Below are 17,091 nucleotides of genomic sequence, written 5' to 3' on the forward strand. Positions count from 1 at the left end.
TGCTTCTGCCTGTGTCTCTGCCTCTCTCTCTAGCTGTGTCTCTATGAATAAATAAATAAAATCTTTAAAAAAAGAAAAGATTTTATTTGAAAGAGAGAGAGAGCGCATATGTGTGATGGGGGAGGGGCAGAGGGTGAAGCAGACTCCCCAGTGAGCAGGAAGCCTGAGCTAGGCTCAGGACCCCAAGATCATGACCCAAGTCAAAGGCAAACACTTAACTGACTGAACCACTCAGGCGCCCTGGATTTTCAGCTTCTCTTGAAAAAACTCAGAAGATCTGACAACACTAGGCTCATTCCCACATGGCCATGATAGGTTAGAATGGTGCCAAAGCTGCCCGTTAGATGGAGGCTGTGGCCTCCAGGTCCCCATAATCCCCTCCAAGTCGTCCTGTGTCCCTGGCATGGAGGTCAAGGTATAACAGCCCCTGGTGATCCAGGGACCTTATGCTGTGGCTCTACTTATATTAGAGAAATATTTCTCTGACCTGTATCAATCAAACACAGGAAAAGGAAAGGTAGCAACAAAGGGATGTGGCAGCAGCTCAGCTTTAGAGTGTGCAATCCTGATGAGTAGGAGCTCCCACACATCCCATGTAACATTCTCTCTCCTTCCTGCCTCAGCTGGCCCCCAAGGCCATCTTCATCCCTCCCCTGGGCCTCAAGCCCTCTCCACCCAAGCAGGGTCAGGAACCAGGGTACCCCCTCCCTCCCTGGGGTGGGAATCTCCTTGGGGATTCTCTGGGAAGGCCCAGTGGCTCGCTGTCTCTCATGCTGTCACTGCCCAGGGCCCTGGCAGGAGGATGGCCTGCTCGGTGGGAAATCTATAGGAGAAGCAATCAGGTCCGTGACTGGCACTTTAGGACAACAGAAAAGGGACAAGGATGAGCTCCCTTTAGAACCAGAATTCACCAGGAGCTGTGGGCTTCCCACCCAAGAGTCCTTGTACTCTATCCCTCTCCCATCTCTTCAAATGGCAGGGCAGAAGGCCAAACCAGCAAAGCTGGACAGTGGCAAGTGCAGCACAGAGGTGGGGTGGGGGTCAGGGAGCATGTTTCAGACAAGTGACAGGTAATCTGAGCAAAAGGCAAGGGCAGAAAGATGTAGGAAGAGACACAGAAGCAGAGGAGGAAGCAGTTCTTAGCCATTCTCAGCATACATTTATTGAGTGCTTACTGTGTGCCAGGAAGTAAGCCAGGTGCCAGAAACAGCAATGGAGCAGGAAGTCAGGACCAGTTACTGAGTGGTATCACTACCGACCCTGGTTAACACAGGAACCAATGGACCCTTCAGGCGCCACTCAGGACCAAGGCTGTTCCAGTGATGGAAAGGGATTCAGTGAGGGAAGACCCTCTCCCTCTGCCCCAGCTAGGTAGAGAGGGGGCACACGGACAGCTCCTACACACTCCTCAAAATGCATTCACACCTGAATACATCTGGACCCATGCGTGCACATGTGCCCACACAGAGGCACAGCCAAGCAGTTGTACAGGACGTGGTACATGACCGGAGTCACCCCACTCAGCATATACCGTCGTAGTGCCTGAACGTTTAGACATTATCTTGAGAAGCTTTAGGGCCAAATATCTTACTAGTATGTGAGGCATAAAAGAAAAACGGACAGGGGGACAACTTCTTTAGGCTTTTGCATAGAGAGATTTTCTGAGAGAGATAGGGGTCAGCAGAAACAGATCTCACTTCCTCCACTTGGCCACGAGTCTGTTCTGGTCAGAGTTGCCTAAAGTAGATGTCCTTTGATAGGGATGGGGTTAGGGTGGGGGGGGGGTCTTCATTCCCTGTGCTAGCTGCACTCCTCTGGAATCATAAACGTAATGCTATTGCTTGTTAAGTACCTACTACGTGTCAAGTATATTGCTGTACCAGGGCTTTGTGTCCATGTTCACCTACCTCACAGTGAAGGTATCATCTCCATTTTACGGATAAGGAAACTGAGGCTCAAGACTTGCCTAAGGTCACCCAGATGGTATCTGTGGTGGGGCCTCTAACCTCTGAGCTTTGTCTCACTGCCTCCTTGGCACAGAAGAGATGGGACCTCATTCTGGGATGGGGCCGGGAGCTGCCAAGGGCCTCAGTTCATCTCAGATCCACCCCAGGAGGCTGAGAATGACTAACTTCAAAGGTGGACATACCATCTGCAGAGACCCAGGGACACAGGCAGTAGCTCCCTGTGTACAGAGAGCCTCACCCTATGGCAGGCCACCCACATAGACAATGCTGCACTTCCTTCATGACACAGCATCCTCACCCCAGGCTTTGGGTGAGTTAGAACATGGGTGGCAACAGGTTCACAGAGCCCACCTTTTCACACTGATTACCCCCAATTCTAGGGCTGGGGGTGCTGCAGCCTATGGAAAACCAACTCTTTCACTTTGGGGGTCCTGGGCTCCAAATCCTCATAATCCCACCATTTATTTTGAAGAAAATGGGCTCTGACCCTTGAGTTGGGCCCCTGATAATTGGAACAGATAAGGCACCTCACCACCCCAAGAACCATGAGAAGCTATTGTGTTCTCCTTCAGAGGGAAAGGGAGCTGGTGCTTAAATAGCCCTGGAAGCCCAATCCTGTAGAGAGGATTCTCAGAGCTCTCTGCTGGGGGCCCCTCACCACAGAGGGCCAACCGCTTGTCTGCATCCCCCATCCCCCGTTCCATACTCTCATAGGCTATCATCCAAGTGCATCAGAAACCCCACTGGGCTGAATGTATTCATGCTACTGCCTGTGGCGGTCCTGCATATGTACCCCCACGCCAAGTATGTCCCCATTTCAGAGTCCGGGGGGCCCAGGCCATCAGACATAGTCCAGGGCAACAATGAGGATGGCTGGAACCTTCCCCCAGGAGGGTTTGGAGGAAGCCAACTACAAAGGAATGACAAGATTCCTGGACAGGAGTCCAAGGAGACTAGAGAGGAGGGGACTCCTGGCAATGCTCCTAGGGTGGTCCAACCCATCCCTCACTCTGGCCAGGTATCACTTCTGGCCCCTTCCCACCAGAAACCTGAAGCATGGGGGAAGGGGTAACAGAGACAGAGATCTGTGGCCACTTGGTGCCCTCTGCCTCTTGACCAGCCCCTGGTCCTTTCCCCCTCAGGGAATTCCTCTCAGGGTTGAGGTGACAGACATTTGCTCCCCCAAGTACCTATCAGCCAACATTACTCTATGCTTAATCCCCGGTCTGGGGAAGCTCTTGGCTCCAACAAATAGAGAACATGCCTGGCTTTTTGCTTCCCTTTCCTGGGCCGGTGCTGCCCTGCTCCCATAGCCTGTTGGGCCCTGAGGCTGATTGATGCTCTGAATGGAATGTCCTGGTCTGGAGGGCCTTGGATGCTCTAATGACTTCAGAGGCATAGAGGAGTACCAGCTCTAACCTTGAGCAAGTTACTACACCCTCTGGGCCTCGAGTTTTCCAGCTATAAAATACGGATAGTATCTAACTCCTGGGTTATCATGATTCAAGGATGATAATAGGAAAGTATGTAACCCATCAACTCTGTGCAGAGCAGAATGCCTAGCCCCCGACAAGGGGGTGGGGACATAGGTACCTGACCCACCTGGAACTGCTCCACCCTGAACTCATTTCTCAATGCCTGTTTCTTCCCACAGTCTCCATGTCCTGCCAGTGGGTGGGAGAGACAGGTGGCAGCAACTCCCTTTGGCTGGCCCTGAGTGCTGCTGGAGACAGCACAGGCCCTGAATGTACAACCTCAATGCATTTTCCCACCTGGAAGGGCCCTTGCTAACTCTTGCTATTGGCACTTCCCCAAACTGCACTCCTCTGGCTCTAACCTTGAGCAAGTTATGATAGCCCTTGGGCCTCCAGCTTTCTGGCTATAAGATAGGGATAGTATCTAACTCCTGGGTTTTTATGATTCAAGGATGACAACAGGAAAATATGTAATCCATCAATTCCCTACAGTCAGAGCAGACTTTTTGGGGGCACCAGAATCACCAGATGGGGCTTAGCAAAACAGACTGCTCATTTCCTCTAGGCCAGAGGCAACACCTGGCGTTTACACTTTTAACAAGCACCAGAGGAGTGCCTGCTGCGGGTGGTCACTGGGCACACATGAGGACAGACAGCTCTGACCACTAAAACTAGTGCTCTGCAGCATACCACACCTGGTCTTGGGAAGCCACATGTCCATGAACATGACAAAAGTGCATCAGGTACCTGCTGTAAGAAAACACACTTGACTTTCTCTCTGCATTTCCCAAATTTGGCCATTTTCTTTTTTCTCTTAAGTTCTATGCCCAACATGGGGCTTGAACTCACAACCACAACCCTGAGTCATAAGTTCTACTGATTGAGCCAGCCAGGCAGCCCTTACCATTAAAGTTTTTTTTTTTTTTCCAATTAGAATTAACATCTCATAGAACTAGTGTTCTGAGGAAGGATTTGGGAAATGTTGATCTAGTTCTCTCTCCTTTTAAATAAAAAATATTTGTCTTAAGGAATTTGTTTGTTTGTTTGTTTGTTTAAATGTTTGAGTGGACTGGAATGAAGCCTAGGAAAATTAGGTGTGTTCAAGGTGCTCAACTGTTCATGCAGAGCTCAAATTTGGGTCTGGGTCTGCCCCTTCCTGTTCACCAGTTCCCCTCACCGCATTCTGCCTCGTCTCTGAGACTCTCTTGGTGTCACTCTGTGTCCTCAGCTCAGGAGGAACCCTGAGTAGGGGTAGGAAATCTGAGTACAGGATGGGAGGGGTCAGGATTCACGGTTTGGCTGGGATAAACAGCAGAGGAGGGGTGGGCCCACACTTCTAAGATGTCTGCCAAGCCCAGTTTGTTTGGGGGCAAGGCAGGAGAGTAAGATATTTTCTTGGCCCACTGCAGCTCCTAAGATGGCAGTCAGATGGGGAACTGCTGGGTATGGCAGAAAACCTTGTCTTGCCTCTTCGCAAGCTCAAGACAGGCATATGTAGCCATTAACTGAAATGCTAGCAGGGGGATCCCTTATCAGGAGGAAAATGGATTTATTGCTTTACAAAAAGGAGTCTGGTAAAACTAAAAAGACCCAAAAAGTATAAATCTAAAAATCAACCCACCCTGCTGAGCACTCCCAGGAATTCTCAGACACATTTCTGGGGGCAGTCAGGTGGGTGGCTGGAATGCCAGGCCAGCCTGGCAGAGGAGTGGCCTCTCACGTAAATAGCTCCAGGGCCCTGGAGGAGCCTGCCAGCAGGGGTCGCTGTGGCCCCACAGCCTCAGACCAGCTCCAGGCCCAGAGCCTTGCGGCCTCCCCGGCCCTTGGGCCTATAGCAGGTCTGACTGGCTGCTGTGTGGGGGCCCCAGAATGATGAGGGCAGACACCCAGAGCCCACACCTCAGCACCACCCCACACACATCTCTCACATACATCACATGGTCACACATCCCACATGTACACACAGCCCCTCACAATCCATCTCCCCAGTCAGGCCAGGACCTCTCTGTCAGCAACAGCCTGACTGCCACCCCCATAAAGACAGCTGTGTGTGGAGGGGGTGCCCTGTTGGTGTGGTTTTAATTCCCTTCAGGTCACAGACTGGATGGAGGGTGGCAGTGGAAACTTGCTCTTCTCCCTGAGGGAGGAGGTGAGGGACTACGAAGCAGCCTTGTCCTTGGCTTCTAAGCCATGCCTGACTATCCAGCCCTCCATCCTCTCCCCAGGCTTTAAACAAGGGGGGCTTCTCCACAGGCCTATAACAGCAGGACAGGTCATAGACAGGCTACAGGGGGCTGGAATTACAAAGGAGTTAGCACCAACAACAGGAAGCGGGTCCTTCCTTCCTCAGGCAGCCTCAGACTGACCAAGGGAGGAGGTCGAGGGGCCAGGCAAGGGGGTGCAGGCAGCGCAAGCCTTTGTCCTTGGGCAGGTGTGGCCAGTGGTCATGCAACCGAGGGGTAGTTGGCAGGCAATAGATGGCAGACCCCTCTGCTTTGGCAAGAGGCAGAATCCAGACACTTAAGGGAGAGAGCCTGCCTGCTGGGGGCCCTCCTTGCTCCCCCTGCAGGCACCACAGAGCCTCAGGACCCCAGGGTCCCCCCGAGGATGGCAGAGCAAAGCCCAAGGCTGCCTTTGCTTCCAGCAGTAGGAAAATTGAACATCCGGGCCCTCTCCCATTCTTCCACAGCAGAGCTCCAAGGCAGGACCAGGGCCCTGGGAAGGAGCGTGGACTCCAAAAATGTGAAGGAGAGGATCCTGAGGGTGCACGGAGGTCCTCTGGGATGGAGAGAAGGACACTGGTGAGTCACTGAAGCGAGGGCAGGCCACAGTTCTGAGGTGGTGGGCACTACACAAAAGCTTCCCGGTTGGATGAGCCATTCAGCTTGAGGAAAAGCTTGTCATCCTCCCTCTTCTGCTGCAGCTGCCTCTCCAGCTGGCGCCGGTAGCAGATGAGGTAGAGGGGGAGGCAGAACCCCAGCATGCTCAGGCCAAGTAGCCCCACATTCACCTGGAGAAGCAGAATTGAGAGTTGCCATCACATGGGGCAGGGGAACAGGCAGGGGAACAGTCAGGGGCTGTGGTCTTTCCAGAGCCCGGCTCAAGACCCTTCCCCACACTCAGTTTTAAAAAACGTGAGGTCACTGGACAAGAAAAGACAAACAAACTGGAAGGTTGAAGCGGTCCAAGGGCCCGTCATTCCACATTCCAGCATCAGAATTCCCCGGTGTCCATGGCTGCCGGGAAGCCTGCAGGGCCCAGGCCCCCACCTTTGACCTACTGATGTGAATGTTCAGGGGTGGGACCAGGACATGGGCAGGCTCAGTGTACCTGGTTAGGAATCCCAATCCTCAGCGGGAGGGCTGCCCCAGAATAAAGTCCAGAAGGGATACTTTTCTCCTTCTGCCCAGTCACCAGTCACCAGGGGACCCTAAATCAATCCTAACCAATGTTCCAACCTGCCTATGCTTGGGGCTCCAGAAGCTCCCTTGGGATGTCTCCCAGCTCTGATTCCACAGAGTGGGGCACATGCCTACAGCCCACCGCCCCAGACCCTTCTTACCCAGAGAGGGTCTCCTTGGAGGGGACCCATCATGGCCAGAAACAGGGGTTGCTGCAGGAGAGCGAAGAGTGCACTGACCAGCGACTGCAGTCCTGTGAGGCTGCCAAACTGGGTGGAGGGGTACCTGCCAGGACAATAGGGGACCTGTCACCACAGGCACCACTCTCAGACTTTCCAAACACTCCTCAGCCTCAGCCTGGCCCCAGGTGTCCTGATGCCTCCAGGCTGCACCCTGGTGCCAGAGAAGAGGCAGGAGCAACCTGAGAGAATGGTGGGGTGCCTTCTTGGATTAGTTTCTGCTAAGCAGTTCTGTGACTGTGAACGTCTCTTTCAGATTCTGGGGGAGGACCCTGCCCAACCCAGGTGTGCCCCAGGTCTCTGGGTGTCTGGACAAGCTGAGTGGAAGAGTGGTGCCAGGAGGAATCTGTGGCATGGGAAATGGGCCCAGGGAGCAGGTTGGAGGCTGGCCCTGGCTCTGCTAACACCCTCATCCAAAGGAGCATTGTGTAATCACGGAAACTCGGCATCACACTTAGTGGACTCGCACACTCTGCCAAGGCAGCAGCAACTTCCTCCTGGCACTGGGTGGAGTAGGGGACGAAACATAGACCTGGAATGACCCCCCTTGGGATGCTATTGGGAGAGGGAGAGAACTGTGGCAAAATCTCAGGGACTGTCAGGCTTTGAGACCCCAGAGGTAGGAAGGGGCTCCCAGACAGGGATGAAATGGTCTTTAGTCAGAGACACACAGCAGAGGGTGTTTGAGTTCCACTTTTTAAAAGATTTTATTTTTAAGTAATCTCTGCATCCAATGTGGGGCTCAAACTCAACCCTGAGATCAAGAGTTGCATGTTCTATCGACTTAGCCAGCCAGGCACTACCCCCAGAGTTCCATTTTTGAGCCAAGCCCCAGCCCAAGGGGGAAGAACAACTGTGGTAGTTCCTTCTGCACGTGTGGCCTCTTGGAAAATGAGGCAGGTTTCATTTTATCCAAGGCCTGAGAGGGCTGTGGGCAGAACCAGGCCCTCTCAGATTCAGGGTGAGAACAGTCTGACACATTATGGGTTCAGTTACCCATGTCACTGCCCCTGCTGAGGGTCATCGGAAAATCAACACTCAGCTCTGGGCAGCCAGAGCCTACCCCTGCCCTTCCTGTGAGCAGCCAGGGGCAGTCCTGGGACTGGGCTGAGCAGCAGCCCCGAGGCAATAATGAGCTACACAGGAGCAATGACCCTGGCTGGGGAACTGACTTCGTGTTAGATGCCAAGGTTTGTGGGCACCCAACTGTCTGCCTGCTGACCCACCTCCTGCCAGGTGTGACTGTCCCTTGACACAGCCAACAGAAATCCTGGTACCCATCCCCTTGTACAAGAAGATGAGCCCAAGTGGCAGGATGGCCCCCTTCAGGACCTCCGTCTCACCATGAGCCTCCCTCAGGTCATTCCCTTACCATTGGTGCCAGGCCACCCACAGCACCCAGCACTTACACGGCAGCGTACAGGCCCCCAACAGCAGAGTGGATGAATCCTCGCACAATCGTGTGCAGGATAAAGGAGAGAATCTGAGAAAGGGAGAGCAGAGTGTGAGGGTCCTCAGAGTTCCTGGGATGCTAAGCAATGGGAGCACTGGCAACCTGGTGTGGGCTCACACCAGATCTCCAGGGCCAATGCCTGAATTTTCAGAAATTTTGTGAGCCAGCTATTAAATGACTAAAAATTAAATCTGTAAACTTACAATCAAACAAGTTATGTTCAAAAAAGGAAACGGATATTCAAAACTCACCATTTCTTAATTATTTTCCTATGTTTTACTGTTATCTGTGCTCTGGAGGTTTTTACTTATTGTCAAGTGGGAGTACCTCATGATGGCGTGTCACCGTGAATCTGTCTAATTCCACAACTGGTGGTTTCATGCTGGCTGAAATCAGCCAGGATGAAAGCATTTACACCATGGAAATTGGCAAATGCTGAGTAAAGGCTCCTCCTGCCTCCACCAAGTCAGGTGTTACGTATGCATCGACACAGCACTAAACAGGAGGTGACCTGATCTCCTACCTTGGTTGATCTGAGGACTGTGCCCGAAGGTCTCTGTCCCTGGTCAACCAGGCCCTACAGGCAGGTAGTTTTCCTTCTCCCCTCCCAAGGAAAACTCAGCTTCTCAAAAAAGCCACTACTGGCAGGCTTAGCGAGCTCTCGAAGCACTTGTAAATGATTCCTGAGAAGCACGAGAGCAGTCGTTTTGCCACTAGGACCCTTTGTTTGCCCCTTGCACATAGCCCTGCCATCCTGCTCGCAGCCAGGATCTGTTCCCAGGAGTGCGAGTGGGGAGGGGGCCTGGGCTGCTCTCTGCAGTGTTAAAAGAGGGCTATGCCCGACTATGCACGCGCATACTTGTGCAGGCTCCCCCTTTCCACATTGAGTGTCTTATTGCCTCTTCAGAACTTTTCTTTCAATGAGAACTAAATAAAACAAAAGGCAAATGACTGTCCCTACGGAGCACGGCTCCCGGATTGGACAAAGTGGTCAAGACAAAAATCTGCTAGACTTGCAGAGAGGGCAGCTACCAGGAAGCTGGGAGGGCACCAGGGATGCAATGACACTCTTGCTGGGAACTGGTACAAGTCTCTGATGGTTTACTCTGGTCTGCACATACAGTGCTGGCATATACACGTGAAAGTACCCATGGCCACTTGTAAAAAAGAATAGATTCTCACTTTCCTTCTGGATCTGGCCCAAGATACTATCTGGACTTGGGCCAACCCATGGGGAAGCAATGCCATCACTCATGACCCTTCAAAGTTCAAAAACTTGAGGACCAGCGCTAGAATACTTTCATGGACCTAAGGGTAGAGCGGACCTAAGGGTAGAGCGGGTAGAGCGGACAGGTGACAAAATATACTCTGTTCCCAATTTTTGCCAAAAGCCAAGTTTCAAAGCATTAGAAACCTTGTGAAAAGAAATTAAGCTTTTGAATCCCGATGCCAAGTGATCATCACAGTCTTTCCCACTCTCTACAACATAGATACCCTGTAGGTACTTTTGTACCAGAGGAGCAGATGATCCTACCAATGCCATAATTGGCCAGACCTCTTTGGACATCAGGTTTCAGCTGTTTGAGCAAATGCAAAACAAGTAGTCATACAACTCCCCCTTATAATTCCAGGAAATGGTATGATGGTGGTGTTCGTGGCATGCAAGATGCCCAAAAGGCCATGAAGAATGATATGCCTTCATAGACAAGAGTTTTCTGTGAAAGGCAATTCCAGTTTCATTAGAGGTCACTTCCAGCATCAAGCACAGAGCCTGGCAGGTAAGAAGCCCTTGATAAATAATAGTGTGCTGGCTGACTTGGTTGAGGTAAATGAATGAAAAATCACAGTCTTTGTTGATGGCTTCCATGACACATTATGTCTTTAAGTCTTTAAGTCTTACTGTTCTTTAAGTCTTACTGTCCCATACCCCACCTGGCCTCTCCTTCTCCCCATACCCACCTGTAGAGGCAGGTTGGGAATGAGGCAGGTCACCCCAAAGCCCACAAGCAGCAGGTTTGTGAAGGCAAACGCTCGCATGGCATTGGTGACTTTCTGGATCTGTCGGTCTCGCTTCTTCTTCTTCTCACCTCTGTGGAGACAAGAGTACACACTGGAGCTGGATGCTCCTGGAGGGGAAGGGCTCTTCCAAGAAGTCAGGCCTTAGGAGTCACAGCTTGTGGACAATCCAAGACTCAGAGACTAACCTGAGCATGTTTGAGGGACTGTCAGGGCTAGACCTCTACTAAGGACACTCCCGCTGCACACTCTCAACGGAGCGCTGAGTGTGAACCTCAGTGGAGAGGTTGGGTACCAGAAGACAGTTATCAACACACTGCATTGCCTCAATGGAAACTGAGCACAAATGATGGGGGAGGGGGGGAAAGAGTAGAGGTGCCCGAGTCAGGGTGTGGCAAAGCCTCCTCACACCATTGGCTCCAACTTCACCCAAATCTGTAGGGAGCTGATGACACGTCAGATAGTAAGTCAAATAAGGGAGGGAGTGAATTTCCCCTTTGGGGGCAGGAGGGGGTGAAGGAGAAACAAATACACAGCAGATGGAACTGGAATGGGCACAAATAGCCTCTTGGCTTTAGGACCTGACCTAGATAACAGAGCATTCTCTGTAATTATTTCCTTGTGAACTTACTATTACCAGTTCCAGTCCCACTACCCACAGATACCTCAGGAACGACTGTGTGACATCCAAGAATGAATGCCAAGTGCTGGATACATACAGGGAGTCCCAGGCCCACCACTTCCTCACTATGTGACCTCAGGCAAGCCATGCCAACTCCTCACTTTGGTTACCGTATTTGTAGAATGGGAAGAACACTAGTCCACGCCTCATCAAGGTGTTGTGAGGCTGAACTGAGATACTGTTTATTAAGTGTTTGGCACAGGGCCTAAAGTAATAAACAGTTGCTTATTATATTAAGGTGGAGTCATGGAAGACAGCGTTTAACATCCTCTGATCTTGGAGCCCAACCCTCACAAAAGCGGGGCTTCAGAACCTTGTTTCATCCTGACAATTATGAACAGACCTAGTAACACATCCTGTGGTTCTAGCAATTTATTACTCCCACTGAGCAGAGTGAACCTTGCAGGCAAGCGGGACTGCTTTCACCTCATTCAACCATTGTGCTATTCATGGGACTGTGGTCCTAAAAACAGAATGGTTGGTCACCTGGTGTCTGCACACAGACCTCCCCTCTGGTTTCTCACCTTCTCTCATCAAGCCAGTGCTCTCCTAACTTCCGAGCACCAAAGAATCTTCATAACTAAGTGATACACTTAAATGTGTGCTGAGCAGAGAGAGCATTGTCTTAAAGCCCTTATGAACAGCTGTGGGCATAACTCCCTGTCGCCTCTCCTGCTGACTTTGAAACCTGAGCAGCCCACCCTGTCCCTGACTAATATTGGGCTCTGGGAGCCAGAAGCCAGGGCACTGGCCCTGTCTACGCACTGGTTGGCATCTTTCTCTTCAGGCTCCTCAGAGGCATCTTCACACTCCTTCAGCCTCCAGTCCATGATGTAGCCAATGACAGGGGCTGTCAGCAGGCAGAGCAGCTGGAGCACACCGAAGATGGAGGTGTAGAGGCCAACTGCAGAGGAAAATGGGCTGCGTCATGGGCGGTCCCTCACAGAAGCCTGGGGCCGGTGCTAGGCTGAGTCCAAGACTTCGCAAACATTTCTGGGGTCTTCTACACATCACCCCCTTGGTCACAAGGGGCCTGGAGGGAAGCCTAAACACTTTAAATTTTGAAATCAAAGCTGGAGTAGGGGGAAGACACCCTATTCTCTTCTCCACATCTGCTTATTTCTAAGAAATGGCTAATGAAATCCAGTATGTCACAATGATCTTCCCCAAGAAGCTCCAGGAAGTATCTATGACTCGGGAACCACAAAATTACCAATGCCTGGGACTGAGGCTTCATGTGTGACCAGCCGTTAGCTTCCTGACTTTAGAAATATTCTAGGAAGGCATCACTCATAGGGGCTCTGATGTAAGGGCTCCAATCTTCAAAGAGCCTTAAAATTATGATGGGATTTTTTTTTTCCAGGCAAACAGAAGCTGTGTTGACTGCCCCTCCCCCACCCACAGTTCTGGCTGAGAGGTTTCTCGGTAAAACAGAGACTGGCTGGAGGGAATATTGCAGTGTTCTCTGACAATCTCCCTGCTTACCGGTAGCCATCACTGCATCAAGAAAGCAAAAGCAAAACAGCAGAAGGAGAAAGGTTAGCAACTGAAATCTCAAAAGTTGTTATAGGGAAACTGGGGGTGTGGGGGTAGAAGCAGGCTGGTTCTGGGCCCAGCACACCTGCCATTTCCCACCCAGATCTGACTCTCAGAGTGCCGGGGGTGGGGGGGATGGCGGGCAGTGAGGGAGTGTGCTGAGCTTGACCAGGCTTCTGGGAGCAAAGGCGGGTGAGGTCCAGCACAGGCATCTGCAAACGGTTTCCCATCTGCTGGAGCCTCTGTCACATGCCACCGGGACCTCGGAACGCTGGCTGATGAATCAGGCCTGTGGTGCTTACTAAGGACCAGAATGGGGAAGTGGTGTGGGTGCTGAAGACTGGGCGAACCCAGCCCTCTCCTATGGCTGGCTCTCCGGGGTCCGGGGAGGAAGGACAGGGCCAAAGCATTCACCCTGACCCCCAACCGGACATCTGATACCATGAGTCTCCCTCAGACACCCAGAGCGGGTGCTGTTCTGTTCCACCAGCCCCCTGATCCTGAAGCAGTCCCCCTCTGAGAATACCCGGTTCAGGGTGTCAGGAGCAACAGCTCACAGGAGCAGAACAGGGAAAACCAATCCCCCATCAGTTGCAGATTGAATCTCCCGGCCCAACTTGCTCTACTTCTTGAAACTGACATTTTTCTTTTTTAATTGGCTTTTTGAATGTGGGAAACAGTTGGAAAAAAATTCCTCTTTGGCAGCAAAAGATTTCATAGAGAACTAGAGTAAAAGCCCCCAACTCAACAGCAGGGAGATCTGCCTTCCAAGAGCCACTGAGGGCCTTTCCCTGCATTCTTCAGGGTCTTCACCTCTCTGGGCCTGAGTTTGTAATAAAGGGTGTTTAGACATGATGGATCAGCTCTCCCCAAAGTGCAATGACTATTACACAATAAAAATGTTCCCGTGGTAGAAATTTGGGGAAACATCATTGACCAAAACAAAGCTAAATAGGTTATTTTTCCTATAGGGCTCTCTCGAGGCCTTTACTGTGTCAGTGTTCATCACAAAACTTTGCGAGGGCACGTGAGAGCTCTCTGCAGTCTGCTTCACCACAGGACGCCCATTTTCACAGTGGAACCAGTGTTGTCTGGATCGCTTTGTCATTTCTCCCTTCTGTTAAAGCTCCATTGCTCATCCCTTTTAAAAACTGTATATGATTCCTCTCGATGCCTAGTGTAATTTCTCCCAGGGAAAAACAATTACGCCAACAACCAGTCACACACTAACGAGGGTGCCAATAAAAAGGATTTACCGACTGTGTTTGTCCCACTTAGAGATGACTAAAGGTGACTCAGCTCAAGCCCTGAGGAAGTCCTGATTTTCTTTGTAGAATCAAAACCTCTAATCAGTTGAAGACCTTGTGTCTGTTTTAGAAAAGTGGCATGTGCGTTATCAGCTCTGTTTACCAAATTTAACAAGCCTCAACTGGATTACACACACAAGGAAGCCTCCGCCTAGCCTTGCTTTCCCGGTTCTGGGTATGGATCCCAGAGCCACAGACTGCCCCAAAGTATCCAGCTGTGTGGGCTGCGCCTGCCCCTCAGCACACAGCCTCTCCCCAGCCGAGCCTGCGGTTTCCCGGGGCGGGGAGATGCTTGACTTTGGGTCTGACCGCTTGTCTTTCAACAGGCTCTCAGGTGGAGTACTCCCTTCTGCAGTGTTTTCATTTACCAACATGCAAGCAAAGGCTCCTCCTGAGGCAACAGAAAACACAAGCCCCACACCCTGAACACATGTAATTATTACAGTCTCCTTCCTCTGCCCCCTAAACCGGGCTGTTCTAATGGTGACAGGAGAGAACAGTTGGGGCTCTGATTAGCAGTGGATCCTTTGGAGCCCACTGCTTTCAGACCAGCCCAGCCTAATACCTTCCAGGGTGTGGGCTTAACCTCTGGCAGGCAGGAGTAACCACCACACGCAGGGTCTCATGGGGATGTGCACGGAGGTCCAGGGGCCACCTACCTACATCCTGATCCCCGCTGACCAGGAACTTGAGAATATTGTTCATGGCGCCCATGTAGAAGATGAGCCTCAGCTGTGTGATGCACATGGTGACGAGGCTGAGTAGCAATATGGGGCTGAACACACTGTGCATGAAGGAGGGGGCCGCTGCGGGTAGAAGAGCGAGGGTGATTAGGAGACTGAAGGCCCACACCCTCATGGCCCACAGCCCACCTACCATCCAGGGGCGAGAGGCATACCGTAAGGGGAGGCCTGATTTGCTGCCCAAATCACCCTATGTTGGATACAAGGTGCTGGACTATGTGGATGCTGGACCCGGGTCACCCAAGTGTATGTAATGAATTGGACACACTCCTCACTCATACAAATGAGCCTTAGTGAGGTCATTTGTAAACCAGGGTGCAGGGTGCTGCCTGCCCTTTAGGGGTGAAGTGGGAACCGAGTGAGATAGCACCCACCAAGCCCTCAGTTCCTGCCAGCCCCAGTGAAGGGGGCTGGGGCTTCCAGGTTGGATTGGCTGCCTCCTCCCCATTGCTGAGGTGCGGGTTGGGGACAGACCCCCCTGCCAACATCCTAGGAAAGGCCTCGAAGGTGAGGGTTGCAAGGTGGGTACCTGCAGCGTCTGGCTTGCACTTCACCTCCAGGTCAATGGTAGACAGGCACAGCTTATGGCCCTCCTGCAGTGCCGCTTGCTCCTTGGCGCTCCTCATGGAGCTACCCACGCTGAGGCGCCGCCCCACTGTGGTCACCTGCTTGTAGAACTGCTTCCCTGTGATCTTGTGGTCAAAGCCCAGCCAGCTGAACTTGATCTTCACCCTGGAGGCCACAGGAGAGTGTCCATCGGTGCTGCCCGGGACCCTGGCCAGGGTGGGGGTAGGGGCAGACGCCACATCCACTTACGAGTAGTCCATGTCCTCCGGCCCCGGGAAAGGCTCCAGGGGCCAGTTAAAGAAGCAGTTGAGGAAAACCAATCCAGAGCAGCTGGCCCAGACCACAAGGATGATAATGAAGGAGACACCAAAGTCGTAGATGACCTGACAGGCACAATGGGGTAGGCGCAGGGCCAAGGGGCAGAGTTAGCAGAGGAAAGCCAAGGCAGGCAGGGGGCATTTGGCAGCTCTGCTTTCTCTGTGAGAACTGCGTAAGGAGGCATAGCTCTGCCAGCCTGGGTGTCTGGTCATCAGACACCCTGCATTCCAATAATCCCAGCTTACCCTGGCACATCGTTAACCCCCTGTGCCTCCAACTTGGGCCAAATGTCACCTCCTTGGAAAGGCCTTCCCAGACTGCCCCGTCACTGTCACATTGCTAGTTCACAGTGAACAACCCTGGCTGAGATTACTGACTTCTTGATTACTTTCCTTGTCCCTTACTAGTCGAGCTCTCTGAGAACAGGAACCTGCTAGTCTTGTCCAGTGACAAGCCTGGAAGACTGCATATGGTAGGTGCCAAAAAATGAACAGATGGATGTCTGACTTTGCTCCTCCGTGAAATGAAATGAGCATACACTGGCATGTACCCTCATGGTGCTGTGGTGGGGATTAAGCAAGCATGATTCTCAGAGTGCTCAGTACAGGACCTGGTAGGTGGGAAGCCTACTGAGCATGAGCATGTTAGCTGTTGTTGTCACTGCCACCATTTATTTCCAACACAAGAGTCCCCAGTGTCCTAGAAGACAGCTGTCCAGGAGTTGGGGGCACAGGGGCAGCAAGAAGAGGTGGAAGAGGAACTTGTAGGCTTCTCTGCATTCCAGAAGTGTGAGAACCCCTAGAAGTCCACAGGATGGCTGGCCCCACACCCGCTAAGCACCTCGATTCCCTGGTGGCCAGTCCACATCTGGGGCTCCTCCTCATCTATGGCCTCCCCACCATGTACCGCAGGAAAAGGGATTCAACATGGTGTTAAGGCCAGAGATGGGAGAAGCAGCTTCTGCAGCCTGGCAGGAGCAACAGTGTTTGGAGTGGGAACTGGGACTTATGGTCTGTGAGGTGTTTGCTTCCTCCTGACCCTGTGTGACTTCCACAGGCTCAGAATCCTGCCTGGGAGGGAAACAGCTGAACCAACTTAGCCCAGAGCTGCGCCCTGGCCAATGGAGAGGAACAGCTCAGCAACAACAGTCTGGGGGTGGGGTGACCAGTGACAGACTAATTCACCCATCCCTTTTCTCTACCCCAGCGTAGAAATGCAAAAGCAGCCTGCTGTAACCCCCTGTATGATATACTTGAATTTTCCCTCCCTCATGGCCTGGTGGTTTTCTTTTTTTATTCCTAGGGCCACCAGGTGCATCCTCCCAGGTGTGGGTGGTGGGGAGGGGCAACCCCAGCTCCCACAATTACATCCCTCTTCAGAGGAGGCT

General features: G+C 52.1%; 1 protein-coding gene and 1 long non-coding RNA gene across 6 annotated transcripts in view; one reads left to right on the forward strand and one right to left on the reverse strand.

Annotated features, from left to right (window-relative positions):
* Nucleotides 1–1,136: 1,136 nt before the first annotated feature.
* Nucleotides 1,137–17,091, reverse strand: part of SLC43A2 (solute carrier family 43 member 2) — a 45,387-nt gene continuing 29,432 nt past the window's right edge. For all 5 annotated transcript variants that reach the window (XM_049114271.1, XM_035721432.2, XM_049114272.1 and 2 more), the window contains 8 exons: nucleotides 15,636–15,769; nucleotides 15,349–15,551; nucleotides 14,736–14,882; nucleotides 11,999–12,137; nucleotides 10,495–10,624; nucleotides 8,492–8,565; nucleotides 7,005–7,128; nucleotides 1,137–6,452 (listed from right to left, as the gene is read on the reverse strand). In XM_049114271.1, the coding sequence (XP_048970228.1) occupies nucleotides 6,291–6,452; nucleotides 7,005–7,128; nucleotides 8,492–8,565; nucleotides 10,495–10,624; nucleotides 11,999–12,137; nucleotides 14,736–14,882; nucleotides 15,349–15,551; nucleotides 15,636–15,769 (1,113 nt within the window). In that variant the 3' untranslated portion in view covers nucleotides 1,137–6,290. The remainder of the gene's footprint in view (nucleotides 6,453–7,004; nucleotides 7,129–8,491; nucleotides 8,566–10,494; nucleotides 10,625–11,998; nucleotides 12,138–14,735; nucleotides 14,883–15,348; nucleotides 15,552–15,635; nucleotides 15,770–17,091) is intronic.
* Nucleotides 10,172–14,742, forward strand: LOC118355845 (uncharacterized). Its single transcript, XR_004819085.2, has 3 exons — nucleotides 10,172–10,313; nucleotides 12,597–12,771; nucleotides 13,741–14,742. It is a non-coding gene; the product is annotated as an uncharacterized LOC118355845 (long non-coding RNA).

Source organism: Canis lupus, chromosome 9 (assembly GCF_003254725.2).
Source record: "Canis lupus dingo isolate Sandy chromosome 9, ASM325472v2, whole genome shotgun sequence".
Lineage (NCBI taxonomy): Eukaryota > Metazoa > Chordata > Mammalia > Carnivora > Canidae > Canis > Canis lupus.